Raw genomic sequence first — 22,187 nt, forward strand, 5'->3', positions numbered from 1 at the left:
GATGGAGGTGGAATCATTTTTGCAAATAATTCTCAATGTTGGGTTTGAACTGACTTTGATGGTTGAAGACGGTGATATCAGCACAATTCAGCCAAACAAGCCTCTCATCGAGAAACGCATACTTTAATATGCATGTACTGTATCTGCACTCGTTTGTCAAAATTCCTTGTCTTCATGTAAATAATTAACCCTTCCTAAAACGTAGTGGAAACATTGGTTCATATAGATGTGTAGATGCAAAAACCAATGATATTTTTATTCTTTTAAAAATACTCCCAGGAAAATTATAAAATTAACATTTCTGGAACGCTTGTACACTGATACCCTTTAAATCCTTTTCATATTTTGTGCCAAGTTATGGACATGAAACAGGAAATGAAGTACAAGTGACAATCACACCGCTCCCTTGAATTACTACTTTTTAGGGCAGCCCACGACCAAGAATTTTCCTAGTCACCCAATAGTCATCATTTAGGCCCATTAGTCGATTAGTTGTCTGCATGTTTATGATATTAATGTAATGATTAAAGGATATATTTTGGTGGTTTGAGTTGAAGGTGTGAGAAAGAATAGTGTCAGTAACATTGTTAACACTGTGCTACATTACAGAGAAATACAAAACCGTACTAATGAACCTTCATTAATATAGGCCTATATTTTATCTACAAGTGCACGTCACACACTGAGCGAGCCGCCTGTTAATGACGCTGTGGGCTAATGGGCATGTAGCTACTTCCATGTTTCAGATGATACGTCATGTTTGTAGTCAACCAATGAAGATGAGTTTACATATCACCTTGGGTTCGTCCTTCACCTTCTCAAAATGATCCCACACTTTGGATTTCCTGCCCGACATGTTATTAACTAGCCTGTGGAATAACCGCAGGTACCAGCCCTGTAAGTTAGGGGCCGTACACATGCCGTGTCTTTCACCGTCTGGGAAACGCGAGGTCGGGTGCTGGGGGCTACTTTTGTGCCTTTTTGTGCCAGCTTTCAAGAGCAAGGAGGCAGGTTGTGTCTGAGGTTGCTAGGAGCTGTTTATAAGTGTGTAGGCCTGTCGTTCGTGGGACAGATGTAAAGCTCTGGGTAGCCCTGCACTAACATGATCAACTTTTCTGTATTTATCAGACTGAATATTTACAGAAGAAGGGAAAGATATGTCAATGCGTGGCCACTTCCTGTGTCTGTCCTTTCAAATTAGATTCCCACGTGATCCAGTCATATAGGTTTTGACAAGGTGCAGCCTCTAATAGAGTTTCACGTTTGTTTGTATATTTCTTTCTGCACCTAAGCTACCAATAAAATCATGCCAGCTAATGACCTTCCTGGTCAACTATTAGAGGGCAGCCCTACCACTTTTCATAGTTTTCATTATGTTTTCAATATGTTTTTATGTGTGGCACGATCATAAGCCTCCACTTTAGGTGCAGTGAACTCAAGGAGGCTACCTGACAGGAAATCACAGAAATAATTTGGATCACTGCAGTACTTGATCTCAAAGCTTGATTGTGTGAAGTTGGTGTGATGTTATCCAAAAGTGGTGTGTCACTGTCCAGTGGGTCTTCACGACTGCATGACCAAAACTACAAAACTTCTCCAATCACAGAGCCAGTTCAGTCGTCCATTTCAGTTCAGTTTGAGAACTGTGTGTCCCTCTCATGTGGCTCTGATACGACACCTGACAACTGTTTCAACCACAACTTTAGTGTTATTACTGTACAGGTGACATCTTTCCAAGCTTTACTCGCACGTAAAAATATTTTTTCCCATTAAACTCTTATACTTTCTATGTAAACAAGTTTAAGAGACAAAATTAGAAAGCATTTGTGAACACTTTTGTTGCAGCCTGTATGGTGATCTCCATGTTTCTGGCTCACCAAACACAACAGATAAGTATTTTCTAATCCTACATCTGTAACACAGGGTAGCTGCAGGTCCTTTAAAAGTCTTGTCTTTTAGTCATGTCACCTCCAGAATTTTCAGTGTTGGCACTATGGAAGACTTCAGGACAACACCTGCCTGCACGTAATACCCTTATTGTCATCCCCTCTATGCATTTAGATCACACAATAAGTCCCAGACACACAAAACCAACATCAAAGAACTAGTGGTGATGAAGGCCAACTGTTGCATCACCTCTGTCTTGGCCAAAAAGTTGTGTTTGAACACACCGCAAAGACCACAGCCAACGGCCAACTAGCACGTATGCTCTGCACCTGCATGAGAGAAAATAACTTTCCAACCAGCAGGTGGCAGTAGTCTGTTTTCGTCGTTCATAAAGGGAAACCGGAAGACTGACAGTATGAATTTAAGATGCTACTTAGCCAGTTAGCACATTAACAGCATAATGTTAAAAGGACAAAGAATATTTACCATGTGCTAGCAAGCAATAACACACTTGCAAACTGTTAATACTGAAGAGCTCAGTGACTAAAAAAATTCTAGTTTGAGATCATACAAGTTTGTTCTCATCTCACTCCATCTTGAATTAAGTCATTTGCTTTCTTTACTTGCGTCTCTCTTCTCGTGCGCTGAGCTAAACTGCCAATCAGATTGATTTCACTCACCGACGGGCCCAGCCAGCTCCAACGCAGATTCAACATGCCGAATCAACTGAAAAAAGCAGGGCCGACTAGTGTCAACAGTTTGGGACACACCACCAAAACAAGGGCAAAAGAAGCTCACTCACAACCTTGACTCGTGGTCAGCCGTCAGCTTGGTGTGTCAGTACCTTTAAACTAAGGCTATGCTAACCAGCTTGCTTGTTAGTTTATTCTGTGCAAATTGGTAAGCACAGAGTACCATCAGTGCCATTTTACCTCACTGTTCACTTTGAGTGTGTTTTTGCCTCTTCTCATCACAGATTTCATCTTAAATGTCATTTTAAGTGGGATTTAAAAGGTCCTATGTATACCTGTAGCTGGACACCCTGTAACAAAGTTAGTGGTCACTCACAAGGAGAACTTTTTCAGCCTCAACGACCAAGAGAGCAGCAACTCATCATCTGAGAAGAGCGACAAAGAGAAAGAGAAAGAAAAATAGGACGTTGACATTTCACCCCTCGCTCTGTCCTTCACTTTAATTAGGTTGTGTTGTTGCTTTAACCTGCCGGTCAGCTGATTGAGTTGAGGTGGAGGGGGTTAATGAGGGCAACCCCCACCTTCACAAAACTCTTTCTAACTTCAAAACGTGCCCACAGAACTCAATAACGCACCATCGACTTGGTAAAATGCTCTCACTCACTCACACACACACATAGATAACACGCACACCCTCACCTCTTGTGGAAATGCCCAGCATGCTATACCCCCCCTTTACACCCCCATCCCTTCAACCCCCATTGTTTCCCAGCTAACAATAGAGGCCCTCCAAGCTTTTCTCTCAAAAAGAGAAACCTTTTGTTAAAATGAAACACTTTAGTGTTGGGCTAAATTGAGGGGGAGGAGGAATTGGTGGTAGGGGGGTGTTTTGGCGGAGGTGGAGGTTGGGAGATGTATATAGAGGTAGTAGCAGGGGGTTACTGAGTCGTTTGCATTTTTTTTTTTCATAATTGGCACTGTTCTGTAGCTCCCTAATTAGCCTTTGATAATGAGTTGATAATGTAACCAATTAGGTCATTCGTCAGCCGAGTCAAGCCGACGACAAGTTGTTTTTTTTCTCCACCCCCCTCCCCTTTCTCTTCTTCTTCCTCTTCTTCTTCGTGGGTCTTTGGCTCTTGATGTAGCTTGTTAATTAAATCAAATTGTGTGATAGCCGAATCTGATGCCGGCTCTTTTGTTCCCCAATGAGGGCTTGTACTGTTTCTTGTTAGATACGCCTAGCAGTAAGGCAAGCTGCGTCTGTTGGGTTCACCTCCTATCTTCCTTCCCTATCTGACGCTGGGCTTGGCGGCGCTGGAGGAGGAGGAGGAGGAGGTATCGCACGTCTTCGGCAATAAGCTCATTGTTGTCGCTCAGATGAGTAATTAGCGTTATTAAAACGTTAAGTCCTTAACACCTATCTGATAGAAGTGTTAGTCAAACACAAGGCTCCTGGATAACAGGTGTGTCAGAAAACGTGTGTGTGTGTGTGTGTGCAGGTTCAGCAATGTGCTCATGTCCAGGGATTATGCTGGATGTTAATTAGTGAATATGTATTTTCATGTTTGCATGCTTGTGCCTCTGTGCATTTGTGTCCGGTCTCCTTGCCAATATTTGATTTTACTGTTTTTGACAAACAGAAATTCCACCCTAAAACATTTATGTCCCCCCAAAAAATGTATCTCCTTTGAATTTCCGTGGACTAATTGTTATTGGTGTATTTTTCTTATTCCTGGGGATGTGACATTTGCCTGTGGTATTTCCAAGGGTTGCAACGAAGCCTGAAAACTTCAAAAGTAAATCATCAGGATTTGATGTCCCTCCGTCAGAATCAAAGAGCAGGCTTTTTCTCTAGAGCCGCCTTTTGGTGCTGATATTTTACAGTCACACAGGGACAGATGCATCTTGGAAGAAACGCAGAAAGGCTGTGTCCAAAATCATTCATCCACCGTTCACTACATATTGAGTTTGAGTCTTTTTTTGTAACATTGTGTGGCGTTTTAAACAAAGAGTACTGTGGCATTTGTTTACTATTTGCTCAAACATGATTCCTAAAGAAAAATATAACATTTGTAACAGAGGTTGATTGCTCTTACGCTTCATTATACCTGAGCAAAACCCCTGATATTTTTACTTTTGGCTGTTGGCAAGAAAGCCGTTATGTGTAAATGCAGGGCCCTTGCAGGTCCTTAAAAACTCTCAAAAGGCAATGAATTCATTAAACTAAAAATAAGGCCCTATATTGGTAGTAAAAGATATCTTTAATCAATCTTTCAGAAGTCTTAAAATGCTGTGAAATGACCAACAAATGCCAGGTATTTCCAGTTCTGCTCTACCCTTGTCAGCACCACAAGACAAATAAAATTATGTTTTATGTTACAATAAACATTTGGGCAAAATTGTCCCATAGCCTAAGTAACCGATGTTGGTTCATGTTTATTTATTTATTTATTTGTTTTTGTGTATTTCCAAATAGTTGTTGTTAAATTTGTCTTAAATTTCATTCCATGTGGCATAGAAAAATTCTTTAAGTCTTTATAAGTGTGGCATTTTAAACAAAAAATGCAGTGTTGATTTACTTTTTGTACTATTTTTCAGGCACTAACACTGAAGAGTCCTTGCCATTGAGTACCACGTGCTGCTGTAATGCAGCGTCTATTGTGTGTTGTTTTCATGTAAATGTGTTCTAATGTGTCCTGTCTGGATGTGATATGATGCTGGCTGAAGTATCTTTTTAATTTAAGATTTTGCACATGCAAAACAAGACAAATTTCTGCCTTTTGCATGCAAAAGTAGACAATAAATTATTTTCTGTTCTGTTTTATTCTGTGTGAAAGACACTGCTTGTTACAAATACTGTTGCCCCTGTCAGCTCACTTGTTTTGTTTGAAAATATCAGTAAGAAGAAAAAAAAGAAAATAATTAAGACACTGAGATAAAACAGTGGCCAGCAAATACAGTGTATAAGCTGCAAATAGGAGTGATTTCAGATAAAGGATTAAACTCTACAGGTAGACATGACGATATGTGTCATTTTCTAAGCAAGAAATTAAGACTGGGATATTTTGCTGCCGTAACACTACTCCTATTACTCTTTGCTCTCTACCTTCCTGCACCAAATGCAACAAGTTGTTTCCCTTTCTCTATGAAATGTTGAAAGGCAGATACACTAAGATCACAAGTAATGATTGTAAAATAGCTCCAAGGATGCTTCAAACATTACAGGCTTGAGGGGAGAATTTTTCTTCTAAATTGAAAAACGCTCCCAAATCACATACATATACTGTATATTGGCCAGAAATCACAGAGGTCAGACTCTGCAGATGGTCCTTATGCCAATAATAAGTCACTCTGTGCACATAATGCCAAAAAAAGGCTGCAAATCCACTCTGAGTGTTCACGTTTGTACTTCCCATCGATCCTGTTTGACAGTAACCCACAGACTGCAAACATTCAGACATGATCCCGTCTATTAACGTGTTGTAAGCGCTGCCGTGTGCCAGTTATCCTAATCCCTCATTTATTTGGAGGTAACCCAAAATATCAGTCAATATCGGGCTCTTAGTGTCCACCACCTCCCCTCCCTCCCTTCCCCTCTACTCCCCAAAAATGGCCCACTAAAACGCCCCTCTTTATCAGGCACTGCAACCCCTAAAGCTCTTATATAAATAAGATTAGTGTCGCGTTTGAGCGTCTGGGAATAAGAGGTGTAATATCTGATGGTTTTATATGCAGTATTATTGTTATCCCTTCTTAGTCGGGCTGATACTCCTCTCTCCCTCTCTTAGCTCTCAGTTTGTCTCTCCCTCTCTCTCATTTCGCGTTTGTTCATTCGTTTATTCTTTCTCTGGGTCCCTCTCTCCAGATTCAGACAGTATTATGAGGAGCTAAGCTGGAATAAAGCGCCCCGGCATCAAATGTTCATATTGTTCTGTTCTGTCTGTCATACAATCTCTCTCTCCCGGCTGCTGCTGCTGCTCTCTCTCTCTCGCTCTCCCATGAAAAACCCTTGTTGTGAATTTTGCCTTCCTCACGTCTTTTATGTCTTGTTCACCATCTCTCTCTCCCTCTCTCTGCTCCTCACTCACACACCTCGCTATCATTTCACCGCTCTCCTCCTTGCCTGTTTTAATCTTCTGCTGCTCTGTTTGTTATCAATTAGGAAGCCTCACTCATATCTAATTGAGGGGCCATGTCCTCGTTCACAGCGGCTGAATTAGCCACCTCAGTCCTGGGAGCCGATTTAGGTTCTTTTGAGGCCATTTTGTTGTCGGCCATTTTCACATTTCCTCCTAACTCCTCGCCACAGAGGGCAGGCACCACACTATAATTACCCAATCTGTTCCCATTCATACTCTTCAATTTCAGCACCTCTCCCTCTCTCTCATTCTCTTTACACCCCCTCTTCCCCTGCCTCAATCCCTCTCTGCTCCCCTCCTCTTTTGGAAACCAGCACCCCCCCTCTTCTTTTTTTTCCCCCCTCCGGGGGTACAAAAGCTGGGTTACAATATGGGGGTATTAGGGCCGGGTGCAGGCTCAGCTGGGGGCTGGCTTTAGCCAGCTGAGGGTTATCCATGGCGAGCCCTGAGTCACGGCACTGATGTCCTGTGATGTCGCTGAGGCGGAAGACTTTCCTTAACACGCTGTACCCTTTGATGCCCCCTCAGGGCCTGCACTCGGCCTGAGGAAACCCTGCGACCCTGAGTAGCCCCTCGTTGGGTGCCAGGATGAAGGTGTGATTTACTCTCTGTTCAATCAATTTAAGAGGTTGAGTGTTGCAGGAATTCAGTAGGGGTTTCACCCCTTCTTTTCCCAATTTAAAACAGTGCCTCTGGAAATTTTTTTACATTTTAAAGTTGTAATTTTTCTCACTGTTATTTCTGCATCAACCACATCATGTATATTTAGTTCCTTGGGCACCATCCTGCTTTCCACTCTGAGTGACTGGGAGCAGACCAGTATATTTTCAGCCTTAGTGCTGGTTATTGATGGGCTCCACTGGAGCCACTGGTGCAACATGCTGATTGTTATCAAGAGTGTGTTTTTCATTTATTTCACAGTCGTTCTGAAGAATTCAAATCAGTGACCCTTCTGACACAAGACCAAGTTTTACACCATCAAGCTGCTGTTCCTGTTCGCTTCTTTTAGACTGAGAAATGTGTGACTATTGGTGGTAATTGGTGCCGTTTAGATCATCGTTCAGTCATCGTTTGAGCACGAGTCCTGAATCTTTTTAGGTCCTCTGATTCAGCTGTTGTTGAAATGCTCACATCAGGATGTGCTCTTTTTAAACTAAATCAATTTCACATTGTAAAACATGATTTTGTTCTAATTTTAAAGAAGAATTCTCGCTTCTATCTGGTCTGCATGTTTTAACTCTAATTCAGTTGCTCCTCTGTTTCCTTTGAGCATTGCATTAAGGGAGAGAAATGTAGATCAACATACATTTTGTCCACACAACATACTCAAAACCTGCATAGATGAGTGCAAGGTGTAGATTTGAGACACAGTCCATGTCCGTCACATGACAGTTACTATTTGAATGTAATCTAATTTATTAAAGCCTTAGTTTGAGAGAATTCATTTTTATTTTTCAGGTATTTAAATGGATGAATTGACTTCAGCCTTGCAGCCCCGCGCACCTTAAATCAGGACAGCTGTCTGATGTAGTATGGTTATTAATGAATAGTATGGCAGCGTTGAGCTTTAAATCAGCCACCCTCAGACATCATTTAGCAATATTATCTCACTTTATGGCCCGGCAAGACTCAAACAGAGAGATACAGAGGATACACGCTGTTTCCAATATTGTCGCAGGCTGATACAGTAATGTGCTCGGTTGGATATGTTTCTCCGTAAAGAGAGAATACCAGCGTTTCTGAAAGGTGAACAGTCCCTCGCCTCCTCTCCCACTTTTGAAATGTGACAGATAACATCCTCCCTAGTTCAAAAACGGAGAGACGAGGGTGTGAGGGGTGGGGAGGGTGAGGGGGGGGGGGGGGGCGCGAGCAGGCTGATTTCAAAGTTTTTGGAGGAACCGGCATTTCATCCAACCGGTGCTCTTTCTGATGTTGGGCTTCAAACGGCTCATTTTTTTTTCTGTCATTTCATCTGTTTCTTCCTTCTCCCGCCAAAACACCGCCCCCACCCCTCCCAAAAAAAAGAAAAACCCATTGTCATCGGAGCCTAGATTCATTTTAGATTAACGTTCACGTTTCTTTCTTTCTTGCATTTCCTTCAAAGGACCTCCATTATGTTGCCAGCGATAAGGGCGAGGTGGTGCTAGCGGATGTGGCCAAGAGGAAAGCTAATGAAATCGAGGCCCGGACCATCGCAGGCAACAGTAAGAAAATAATCATAATGTTTGACCAAAAAAAGACACCAAATGTGACTCGTTATTTCTCCTCACATCTGAAATGGGAGGTGGACTCCTGATAACCTCAGTAACTCACCCACTCCGACTCACTTTTCTGATATGTAGCACCAGGTATTTTCTCAGGCTCTCACCCTCGTTTAATAACACAAAGGGGAATTAAATCAGATCATGTTTGACAGAGTAATATTCATGTAAAATCCACATAACCTGTTGCCTTTTTTTAAAGATGATATCATCTAGTGTGATGATTAACTGTGAGATACTGGAGAAAGTTTGTTAAATCAAATAGGAAGTGTAAAAATCCACCTTTACATAATCACTACCAGCACACAATCTCTGCATCTTTGTCCTTATGTTTTGGGATTGTTTTCCCCGGAAAACTAAATAGAATGTGTTGTAATATAAAGTCTTAAATGTTAATAATAAAGTCTTTAATATCAGGCTAATGAAATACATTACACCAGAGTTTTTTAGAATAAACAGCGAGAGGAGGAAAACCGGCAAAGGCCCATTTTTTTGTCGTTACTTCAGGCTGTGCTGCTGCCCTTTGACAAACACTCCCGAAAGCACATACCAGAGGGGATCAAGCCGAGTTCCTGATTACACACATACACACACACACACACACACACACACACCAACAAACACACACACGCACAATTCCTCACAGAGGCTTCAAGGGCCAACGGGTGAGCAGAAAACATTCAAATTTGTGAGGGAACTAGATGAACATGTCTGATGAGTCCTTCATTGGTGCTTAAAACACACCAGAAGGCAATGTGCTTGAGAGGGTCTGTGTGTGTGTCTGTGTGAGTGTGTGTGTAATAACAGACAACCAAATGAAGCACGAGAGGTATTTAACTCCACTGTATAAGGTCAGACCCCTAAGGCTGAGTGTCTGTGTGTTTGTCGGTGAATGAAAATGAGCATTTGTGTAACTATGAGGCCTGTTTGCATGCAATTTCTTTTTCTTTTTTTTTTGTTCTAATGTGATGCATAACACGCGCACTCCTCCTCATAAGCCTCTTAATTATGTCCTAGATGATTTACCTCCATCACCTGCAGCATGTCCTATCCTTGGACAACAGCGCTGCAGAGAAAGAGGGAGGAAGGGACAGAAGAGGGGAAAGAAAAAGGAGGGATGTGGTAAGGAAAGAAAGGAGAGCAGAAGGAAGGGGAAGAAAGACGAAGGCAGAAATTTGGGAAAGGAAGAAGATGAGGGAAAGTAAAATAAATAAATGAAGAAAAGGAAAATTAGAGAAGACTATAAGTTAGAAAAGAAAATTAAGAAATAAATGAAAATTAAAAGATGCATAAATGAAGCCCACCTATTTTTTTTATTCCACTTCCTGTTATGTTACCTAACTTCTGGCCGCTTTTGTCTGTTAAGTAAACAGAACTCCAAAAATGTCCTCATCAGTTTACGCAGCCTGCTATGAACGCCTCAAGGTTGGAAACGCCTGTCTGTGAGGAGGTCCTGATGATTAACATAATTTGCAGTTGCCACAAACGATCACTAAACCATGATATCAACTGAAATACATAGATGAGTCTTCACCGTCACTCTCCATCGTTTGAACAGCCACACTCTGATGACTTCTGTTAGGATATCATATTTTTAATGTGGCTGCAATCAGTGTTTTTACTATATGTATGACATTAAAGTGTGAAAGAGGTTGTTGGTAGAGATGAACCTACAAAGAAGTATCACCTGAATCTGCAGCTCCCCTCGGCTTTACTCGGCTTTGTAGTGAGTTTAAGCTCATTGCTCTGATGTTGGCTGCAACTTTGCATTTCTGGTTGACTCTGACCGCCACATAGCGTCGTTTTCAGCTGCAGCAGGCTGCTATTGTCAGAGAAAAAGTTCTTAAAACCTGCTTTACGCTACCTGCTCAGCAGCAGACAGACACAGTTAGAGACGAGCTGGTAGAGCTGGGGGCAAAAAAGTCGATACAGCATAGTATCATAATATTTTGCGTGGCAATATTGGACAGGACAGGAATAATGACACATAATTTGCGAATGGATTTAATGATGTTGCTATGTAAATAGTGGACAATGTTTGTCACACTATTGTGTTAAAATACCTTGTCTTCCTGCTCTGACAGTCCTTAACGCTGTATGTGATATGATAAAACTGGTCAGATATAAATCAAGACAGAATGTTAAAAGAACACCACAGAGTTGGAGCACTTCCTTGTTGCTAATGCTAATGTCATGAGTGATAACAAGAAAACAGAAACCATGAAAACCTGGAGAAAATGGTGAAACAGTTAAGGATATGAAGATAGGAGCTTTTTTTCCACTCAGACACACACACACACACACACACACACACACACACACACACACACACATACACACATTAGTTAGACACGCACATGCTCACAATGAGGATATTGACATCGTGTCACAGCCAGTAGTGGTGACAGTTAAACTGATGCCTCTGTCTAAGTGTCTGTGTGTGTGTGTGTGTGTGTGTGTGTGTGTGTGTGTGTGTGTGTGTGTGTGTGCGTGTTGTAAAGCGAGACACTTGTTCACTGGAGCCCTCTGCTTGAAGCGAGCCACTCATTATTTATGACCTGGCTTTTCTGCTCCGTTAATGTGCTGTCTGCTTGTCTGAACGTTGAAGCACAACTGTGCAGCACACAGACACAAACACACATACGCAGCTCGTGGCATGGCAGTCACACACCACCAGGATCAACTCTGGCGCCCGAGAACACCCTGCTCTATACTTCTACTTTATTACTGGTATGTTTTAGTCGGAAATATTGAACTTTGTACCCCACTACATTTATCTGACAGCTTAAGTTACTCTTCAAATAAAGAAAAGATTTTGCATAAAAACACAAATGATGAACTGATAAAATACATTGTTGAGGATTTAACCAGTGGCTCCCACCTTCATGTCTTGTGAAACCTAACAGAAAGGCCGTTGGAGCCCCTTGTCACATTTCAGATGTCTATGAGTTGTCTGTAAACAGATTACTCCTATAAACTTCTCAGATGTTTCTATTTTAACATCCAAAAAGTCAAAGTCCCCACTCTCTTTTTCCTGCCCTATTAATTGTCTCACAACCCCTCATGTTTATCTGGTGACAGTTGGGAGGGCCCGACACTGCCTGGGAACCAGACGTATCTGTGAGCTTTATTTGCTCTGGCAGATGCGTCTGGTTCCCTCCTGTTAAAGACAGATTTCCAGATGATCTAGCCTGCTTTGAGCTAGTCACAACTCTTTATTTAATATGAAGCGGTTTTGATACGATGACTGATGATTTTTGTAACGTTCATGCTTTATGCAAAAATACCTGATGAGGTCATTTTTGGCTGACACACCCGTGCACTGGGGACATGATGGCAAGTGTAAACTATAATCCAAGCTGTTGAGGCATTTTTAAAAACAACCAAGATGGCTGCAGCTGAACTTTCTGTTGAAATACTGTTTTGAAGTACTAACTGCAACACTCGTTCACAGATGTGTCAATGCTTCACCATCACACTGTCACACTGTAGTCTGTTTGCATTTGTCCATCTTGCAGCACTACTTAACATTATGTTGCTGATTGGTTTTAGGTCTATCCAATTGCATTAAGAGCATGGATGTATAAAGAGAAATGGATGCAGCATTGGAGGTGGGGCCCCATTTATTCCTATTAAAGTTGCTCAGTGACTCATGAAGCCAAAAAGCTTGATTTCCACTGTATGAAATTACCCATATCATCTGCATCGTTGGGCCCATAGAGCAGGCACCCCAGAGACTTACAGCAATAGAGTGGCTAACTTCCAGTTTAGCACTCCGCTTACTTAAAGGGACAGTGTGTAATATTTGGCATGGTTTATTGTCAAGAATATTCTACCCATTAATATGTTTATACAAGTGTATGATCGCTATAAAATAAAATTTGTTTGGTTTTCGTAGCCATATAATTATATAATTATGCTTTTTATATATATATACATATATATATATATATATATATATATATATATATATATATATATATAGCAAGGGCCTTGCTTTAGTGAGGTCGCCATCTTGCGCCGCCATGTATGTACGGCAGACCGAGCGGACAATCCAGCCAGCCAGAGAACGCATTTCGCGTGTATAAATGAACCAACGAAGACAGCGGGAGGAAGGAAGGAAGAAGGAGGAGGAAACAGCAGAGAGTGTTAGTAGTTCGTCGATAGAGAGTAGTGAAAAGTTTTTTTAGTTATAAAGTTTGCGAATGGACCACACTTACCACGCAACAGGAGAGAATGAACCTGAACCGTCATCTGCGAGGAAAAGAAGACGTAACTTCACTCTTTGTGATGCACTCTCTGCGGCGCTTTTCCTCCTGATGATATATCTCCCCAACGATGGCAGCACCGAATCCCATTCTGTGCATTCAGCCTCTCTTCTCGCCCGCTCAGCATCAAACACATGGAGTTCCTCATCTGTATGCTCCGGCTCAAACAGGGATGGCTCTGGGTCTGTGTCCGCTACAAGAAACTCTTCAACATCGCGTTCAAAGTCGTCCATTGCAGCTACTATAGTCCGGAGATATTGCTAGGCTAAATAAACAGCTGAGCTCTGTTTACAGGCTACGCTGTCAGTCAGTGTGCTGGCTGGAGATTGGCGGAGCAGAGAGGGGAGGGGGGTCCCCCACTCAGTTTGGTAAATGAGTATGTGTGTAAAGTTATGAAGTGTGTCTGTTACGCTAGAGGAGTCAGAGTTTGGGACGGGGTCTTTTACCCCCTGGAGTGTTACCGGAGTTTCTGGAGTGCTCAAATAAACAGGCCTTTTTCCCGAACGCTCCTCTGGTCTCCTGCTCGTGAGGGACTCATTACAATATCGTAACATGGCTTAGATTTCTAAATAAACATTCACCTCGTCGCTAGATACACCTACTCCTGAAAAACTCGTGTCTGTGCAAGGCTTTTTGTCCCTACGAGGCCACCGTCATTTACCCGACGGGAGGGGTGAGCGAGTGAGCCCTGCAATCTAGAATTTGACCACTGATGTCACTGTTTTCAACCCATTTTATACACTGGCCCTTTAAATGAGGATTTGATCATGCAGCTCTTTTAGACTTTACAAATGTTATCAGACCCAGTGGCTCAAATCAGGATAGTGAAAAGAGTCATTTTGCAAGGGTTGAGACACTCAAAAAAAATATCCACGGATTTACAGACGTCTCTTTTTTAATGTAAGTCTGTGGAAAGAGGCAAAACGGCATCATGTGATGGCCCCACACTATGTAATTCCATATTTGGCCACTATCTATAGCTGGCTTCAAAACCCTCCACTCTTCTTGGGGGCTCTGTCCAGAGGCATTTAGATCTACAGCTATTAATAACGCCCCTTTGAAATCAAAAATGAACTGAGAACTTCCAGACTGACATTTGCAGATTGATGTGGCGATGCCAGACCACTGAACTGCTGTAACTGTATATGATGATTTTAAAACTAGCTCCACCTCGAGCAGCTACAACAATAAAATGCTATTAACACATTCTCATGTGGCATTTTAGTGCAGAAGCAGCACTTTTCTTTAAGTTAATTTTGCTAATAATACTTTAGCTCTATTTTGAATGCAGGACTTTTACTTGTAATAGAGTATTTTTACACTCTGGTATTGGTACTTTTACTCACCATAACTGACAGATCTTAATACTTCTTCCACTCGTTTGCTAATGTGATGTTTACATTAGTTGCTTTTAAGTTTATTTCCACAATAATAAAGCAAATAGATTATGGTACTTCTGGTTTTAGTTAAATAAAAAATGATGCATGTCATTATTAAAATAATTTCAGAGGCATATTAAACATGGATACTCAAAGCAAGACAACAAAACTAATATTTGTTCCCTGGTGAATATGTGTTCTCTATTATGGTACATGTGTATCTCATAAATAAGTCAGTACCAGCATTACTCCGTAGAGAATTCAGTGTTAACGTGTAGCTGTTACTGCGTACTTTGCTAATTAATCAGGATGATCCCTGCTGTCAAAATACAAATAGCAATTCCAGATGTTTGTTTGTTGCGTGCGACATCACATGATACGTTTTCAAATGTGTTTATAACTCATACCTGTACGTTGAAAGGTGGCAGCCCCTATCTGTTTGAACACATTAAAGTCAGAGACCTTCCACACTGACTAAACACAGACCATCATTGCTCACGTGCTTTTCAAACACAAGTTCCCACGTTGCAGCTACAGGAACTTTTGGCCCGGACTAACAATTTTTCTGTTTGAATGCACACAAGAGACCGAAATTTGTTTGTTCTCAGTCATAGTCACACACTACAGCTCAAATTCAAAATAGCCCTCCGAGACATATGTGTTTGTGTAAATATGTGAACTGTATGTGTGCAGTTGGGTGTGACATGTGAGGCAGGTCGTATACAAAATCCTGCATGAACCGATCATTTGTATTGTCTGTTCATGTAAAGCAGGTGTTCCCTACAGCGAGCTCAGCGTCCCAACGCATCTGTCTGTTTCCCTGTACAAACACTGAATGACCTGCACCAGGTCGGCTTCTTGTTATGAAGGCAAATACACATGTTTACTGCACATGCACACACACAAACACACAAATGCAGCCAGACTGTACATTTTAGCCCTTAAATTAGATGTAGAACGAGTTTTCACTGAGCTGGATTTCTTGCAGATCTGCTACAAAGCCTCAACAGCACCAGAGCTCATTTAATTACCTAATAATGACAATAATATGGATACTGGGTTGATCCTCTAGAAATCTGCACTTACATCTTCAGAAAATAATTCCAAGTATGTAATAATCCTGTAATAAGATTGTGTTTAAGTCATGCATAGTTTGCAGTTCATTCTGTAAAGTTGTGGCAGCTCATTTTTTTTGTTTTTCTCTGTGGCTGATGCAGCAGGTACGACACTTAACACTATTGGAGGAAGAGGATTTCAATAATCACAGAAACAAAAACTCTTATGTAATCACGAAAAGTCAAGTCAAGTTTTATACCAACAAGAGGAATCCTTTCTAAGTGTTTCCTACACTGGAGTTAGATTATGATACTATGTTTTAATTCAGCTTTATCTGTTTAAGGCTACATCCACACTACTACATTTTCGATTTAAAATGCACTACGGTTTGAAAACTCTTGGGCAGCATTTTAGTTTGGACAGGCACAATTGGAGACTTGTGGAAATGGTGACACAGGAGCCCACGTTTGCTCCCTGATTGAGTCTTATCAGTCACGCCATGTCAAGCTAAAACACTATAGCTAGGTCTACATACCTTTAGTGACTTCATCCTTCTTGTGTGGGTACTGCTTTCACATTGCCATGGCTTCTTTGGTGATAGGTAATGCTCCATGTACCACTTTAATATGTTGCCGTATTTGCTTTCAACATTTCTCAATCTGTTTTCCGCCACCTTGTTCACCAGTCCATGTTCCACCTCGTCCTCGATCCAAGCAAATAAACCTCTCATCTTACTTTTTGCCATCTCCATAGTATTTTATGTAACTAGGCAACCAACTGCAGAGGAGGCCATCTGCTTCCTGTTTATATTGTCATGTGACTTATGTTTTCAGTCGTGTTAGTATAGACTGAGATTGTTTCTGAAATGGTGCTAAAACACTTGTGTGCATGATTGTTTTCATTTTAGAATGTTAAATGGACTGCACTTGTATAGCACCTTTCTTGTCTTCCAACCACTCAAAGCACTTAAACACTATGTGTCACATTCACCCATTCACACACTGGTGGCTGAGGTTACCATACATGGTGCCACCTGCTACTCAGTAACCATTCACACGCTCTCACAAATCGATTGAACAGCCACTGGGAGCAATTTGGGGTTCAGTATCTTGCCCAAGGATACTTTGACATGTGGACCATGGATCGAACTGTAGATCTACTGATTAGTGGACGACCTGCTGTACCTCTGAGCCACATCATGTAAGTGTGGATGTGGCCTAAGGTTCAATCAATCAATGCAATCAATTTTATTTATAAAGCCCAATATCACAAATCACAATTTGCCTCACAGGGCTTTACAGCATACGACATCCCTCTGTCCTTAGGACCCTCACAGCTGATAAGGAAAAACTCCCCAAAAAAACCTAGCTTTTGTGTTAAGATTGCTAGCATCACTTGTTTTTGTCTTGTAACCTTGTTTTTGTCTTGTAACCCTCACAAGAAAAAGTTGACAAAGTGCAACTCTTGTATATTCATCTCCTGCATAAAGGCTGAGACTTACTGGGAACCAGCTAACTTGCGCTCAGGTCATGGCTCTTTTGTGTTTGTTTAACTCATATACCATTGACACGTTTTGTTTTACTTTTCTGTTTTGTACCTGCCGTCTGACAGAAGTTGGACCAGCCAAACTTTTTTGCTCAACGCGTTGTTAAGATTTGGGAAGTGTGTGTGCCAACTCTCCTGTGACGCACAGTTACCCATAACACCCTTCACAGACACATTCATGTGCATCTTCACAGAAGCATAATTCCATCTTAAATCGGAGAATGAACAGTTTAGATACAGGTGGGAGCTTGAAGTAGCACTCCTGCTCCTTTGCATTGTGAAAAGCCTGTTGAGGTTACTCAGGTATCTGATCAGGAGGATACCTCCTGGTTGCTTTCCTGTGGAGGTATTCCAGGCACGTCCAACTGGGAGGAGACCCCGGGGCAGACCCAGCACATGCTGGAGGGATTATTTATCCCACCTGGCCTGTTATCCCCCAGGCCTCTTCGCTTAACCTGCTGCCACCATGACCCAGATGTGGTTTAGAGCTAGAGGGTGGATTGATGGAAGAATAAATTGATAGATGGGAGTTCTGTCGAAGCAGCAAGGGGGTTAATGCCTTGCTCAAGGGCAAGTTGATGGTAGTATTTGCCAGACATAAAATCATTCCTCATCTGATTTAACCAACAAGTCAGTAAAGTGAAGCAGTGACCACAAACAGAGGATTATTGTTTCTACATGTCAGTTTTTGTACAGATTAAATAAATGGGATATGATGTGTTAATTATTGATCTTTAAAGGTGCTGGTAGGTGGACTTTGTTACCTTTAGACACAGCCTGATTTAGATCAGCTGAAGAAAAGCCATCAAGGCTGACAATGGTTCTGGACGCACTGCAAAAACAAGGGTGACAGATGCTCACCGACTGCCCAACATTGACCCACAGCGGACTGTCAGCTTGGTTTGTCAGGGCCCTTAGTTCTGATCCTCAGGACTCGGAGCTCTGCTAGTTTTTCATCTGAGTGATTTAATCTGACGCTGTTTTACACCTGGAATTATATTCACTGCCTTGTATCACAGAAAAGCAACCAGCTGTGTTTTTCTTGAGCAGCAGCAGTGAAACAGCTGATCTAGGCCATCGCCACCCCGGATTATTTCATTTCACTTCAAGGAAATCATAGAAACGACTTGGATTTGCATGGAAAAGAAGCAGCGTTGGAAAGAACAGCGTATCTCATGCTATTGTTTGGATGATTTTTCACTTGTTTTCTAAAAAAATGAATCAACACCAGATCTAGTGATTCTTTTAAGGTGGATGTCTTGGACTCAGATTGGGCAGAGACACCATGTTTCTATGCACCTCTTCTCATATTTATGTGCTTCCATTGTAAATGCCGCTGAACAGAAATTCTGCCTTCGCCTGTACACACACACACACACACACACACGTAAACACACAATAGAGGACACACATTTCAGCTTAGAAATGGTCCCTTTTTATAACAGCGTTGGAAATCGCTTATAGCTGTCTGGCTGACAAGTGTGTTGATTTGGATAGATACGGCATTGTGAGAGGCAGAGTAGCGAACAAGTGCGAGGGAAGGCGTCTTTCTCTTCCTCTCTATCTCTTTTTCTTTGGAGTAGCGTTTTGCCAGGAGGAGAAGCCAAGTTGTTTGCCTGATCGTTCCGTCTCCCCCTCACAAAGGCTGATGTGACTGCAGGGCCTTTCAGTGGGCAAAGAGACAAGAGCTTTATCTGAAGATCCACTTCTCCACCTCCTCTCCCTCTCCCTCTCCTTTCTTGGTCGTTTTGGTGAAAGCCTGTTAGCTCCGGTGTGTTGAAGGAAAGCAGCATCGGTTTCTGTTCCCCTCTCAGCGCTGTTGGCCGCTCCGATCACACAACCTCCATCACTGCTCGACTTCTCGTCTCAATTCAAGAACTTTACTGGCATGACATGTTTTTATCAGAAACATAATTGTCAAAGTGTGACGTCCAAATTAGCAAACGCCAACACTCACGTACATCCAGCTGTTTACACAAACTATATAGAGATGAAAGATTACAAGGCTGAAAAGCATAAAACAGACAGAAATCTGACACAATATCAGATGTAATGTGCCAACGTTTTGATCTCACAGAGATTTTCATCAGGCTTTGTCGGGTAAACAAAGTAGAACATGCGATATAGAGACGGGTGGCAAATCTGTATGTACAGTATATACACAAACACTCATTACTCAGGTGGTTGTGATCTGCATAATTAAAAATCAAAACTAAACTAAGCAAAGCTGTGCCGGAAAACGAGACCAAAAATGATCCTCTGTAATACAGAAGATACAACAGCAAACACTGTTGAGCCTCATGCAAGAACACATGTTTGATTTAATAATTATAATCTCAGTAAATTTGTAGTTTAAACATGAAAGCAACATCAGCTAAAATAAAAAGTATAGCATCATCATAACAGCTTGCTTGAGAGATTTTTTTTTAGATTTTACTGCGGTATTTTGGCACAGCAACTTCAGTTTAGGATTAAAATTCAAAAAGATTCTTACATGAAGCCCATTAAATCCACTACATTGGAACATTTTCATTGAAATACACAAGTTACATAAATTAAAGTGTGACTAATGAAATACAGTTGGGAGAAGTAGAATTCAAATAAAATATTTATAGTTCTTTTTTGCTCCAAAATAATAAAAAAGCACTGTACAATAGCAAATATAACCAGTAGAACCTAATGTTGTCGTGCATTTGACCTGGTGTTTGTTTACTCTCATGCTTGTTTTGTTTACTTTCCCTCAGGGTTTTTTTTTTCTAACAATATGAACACAACGTACAGCATGTTTCCCTCACCGACGGTTTGAACTTCTGATTTTAGTTTGTTTTACTCTCATGACATGTAAATATATCTGGGTTGCCAAAACACATACTGTCTCTTTAAAAGAAGATTTCACAGCTTTTTAACACTTGACAAGCAACAAAATAACATTTGAGGCAATTCTGCAAAAAGCTAAGTCAGGACATGGACATAAAAAAATACTTGTGTGCCATCTATGACTAAAACATGAAAAGTTGAATACTTAATTTAGGCACCTAAAGAAAAAAAGTGGGTAAAGAAAACGACAAACTGGTAAATGGAAACTGCTCTCACTCATTGTTTTCCCTCTTTGTGTTTGTGTGTCTTAGAAGATCCTCTGAAAGGCAGAAACGGTGTGTTGTTTGGTTCGAGCCTCGGGGACAGACAGACAGAGAGGAACCAGAGTGCAACAGGACCTTCGTTCCTCGACACTCCCACGACCCAGTAAGTCAAATAGGCTGTGTGTGGGTTTTTTTTCTGACATGTTTGACGTACATGTTTCTCTATAAAGAGCTGTAGGGATGATGTTTATTTGTAGGCCAACCCAAATGTTAGCATCATCCTGGTTCCCTTGATAAAAAGCCAGAGGTATTTTTCAATTAGATTTTAAATTATTGCAGAAAGTAACCTCAGTCACATGACCTAACGTCACCACCACAACAAGACTGTAAAGCCTTGTTCGGCGTGATGATGCCCTGTAGTTTCATTTAGCCACTTGAAAGCAACCACCTTTTTTAAGACATGTAAAAGCTTCAAAATGTGCGGGCGGGGTATTTACTGACTTATTTTATGTCGGAGGACAAAACCTGAGAATCGCTTAAGCCATATTTCAGACACCCTACCAAAAACCCTTAAAAACAAAAACCCATTGACTTCGTGACGAGGAAGCCAGAGGTGCAAATGCTAACTCGTCTGGGTTTTAGGACTCAATCCTGCAGCACTATATTTCTTTAAACCTTTATCAACTGATTTTTTGGCCACTAACATTGACATACCGTCATGTTTGTAACTTGTTAACAAACTGTCACTTACTTACCCATCCAGCAGTTACAGAGCAACATTATCATTCGTTTATAGTTGTATGGTGTCCAGCTGATGAATGTACATCCTATATTCATTCTCTTTTAGCTCTGTTTTTGGTCACTATGATCTCCTGAGAAAAATCTGTGGCTCTTCAGCTGCTAAATGTGCCACTACATTCACCAGCTAGTCTCTAACTGTGTCTGTCTGTTGTTTGATGCTGGGCAGGTAGTGTACAGGGGGTTTTATATTTTCTATACGAGTTGTGAGAGTGAACCAAACCAGTAAAGTTGTGGGTCGGACAGCTAAGCAGTAAGATGAAACCACTTTACCATTGTCACATTTGGTTCATTCTTATTAAAAAAATACTCATTACAGCAGCTGTAAATAAAACAATATACTTATCTTTATTACTACATGCTATAAATGAAGCCCCTGGCAGATTTTGTGTGCGGAGGATTCTCTGTTTTACTTCTAGTCGTACTCGTCATCCCCTGTCCCGCAGTGATTCACCATTGTCTGTGTATGAATTGTATGAGAGCGTCTGTGGCCAAATGACCCAGCTGCAGCCTAAAAGCCTTCACTCCCAGTGACATTTCAAATGTCAAAGCCACATCAGTTCCGGGTCTTACGTTTCCAGCCATCCCAACGCTGAACCCGGAGCCACATTTAAAACTCCAACGGAGTCCATTTTCATCACGGTTCAGTCTCCGGAGTGCCGACGAAAACTCACTGTTACAGAGTGATTGTTTAATACACTCGTCTACATGAATGACATGTTGAAACAGCGTGACTAAAGACACACTGAAAGCATCCCTCTCTTTGTCCCGGCCTGTCTCACACACACACACACACAAACAGATACATACAAATATAGCCATCCACGTCTCTATTATTGTGGGATGGGGTGGTGGGAGGGAAGTGATGGAGGGGCATTCCTTGTCATACACCAACTAACATATTGGAGTATTTATATGGGATTTGTGTGCATTAGATAAAAAGGCGCTCTTGTTCTTTTCATCCTCATAGGCTTTTCATGGCTGTTTGACTGTAACACTGATGACTCTCTGCACCCCCCCACCTCCAACCCCTCCACTCTGCGTTTCTCTAAGCCCCCTCCATCCATCCCAAATCCCTTCCT

At 41.5% G+C, this 22,187-nt stretch overlaps 1 protein-coding gene across 7 annotated transcripts in view; it reads left to right on the plus strand.

The window, feature by feature from the left end:
- Nucleotides 1–22,187, plus strand: part of LOC125903203 (WD repeat containing planar cell polarity effector) — a 113,151-nt gene that overhangs the window by 78,749 nt on the left and 12,215 nt on the right. For all 7 annotated transcript variants that reach the window (XM_049599970.1, XM_049599964.1, XM_049599968.1 and 4 more), the window contains 2 exons: nucleotides 8,823–8,922; nucleotides 20,356–20,470. In XM_049599970.1, the coding sequence (XP_049455927.1) occupies nucleotides 8,823–8,922; nucleotides 20,356–20,470 (215 nt within the window). The remainder of the gene's footprint in view (nucleotides 1–8,822; nucleotides 8,923–20,355; nucleotides 20,471–22,187) is intronic.

Source organism: Epinephelus fuscoguttatus, linkage group LG16 (genome assembly GCF_011397635.1).
Source record: "Epinephelus fuscoguttatus linkage group LG16, E.fuscoguttatus.final_Chr_v1".
Classification (NCBI taxonomy): Eukaryota; Metazoa; Chordata; class Actinopteri; order Perciformes; family Serranidae; genus Epinephelus; species Epinephelus fuscoguttatus.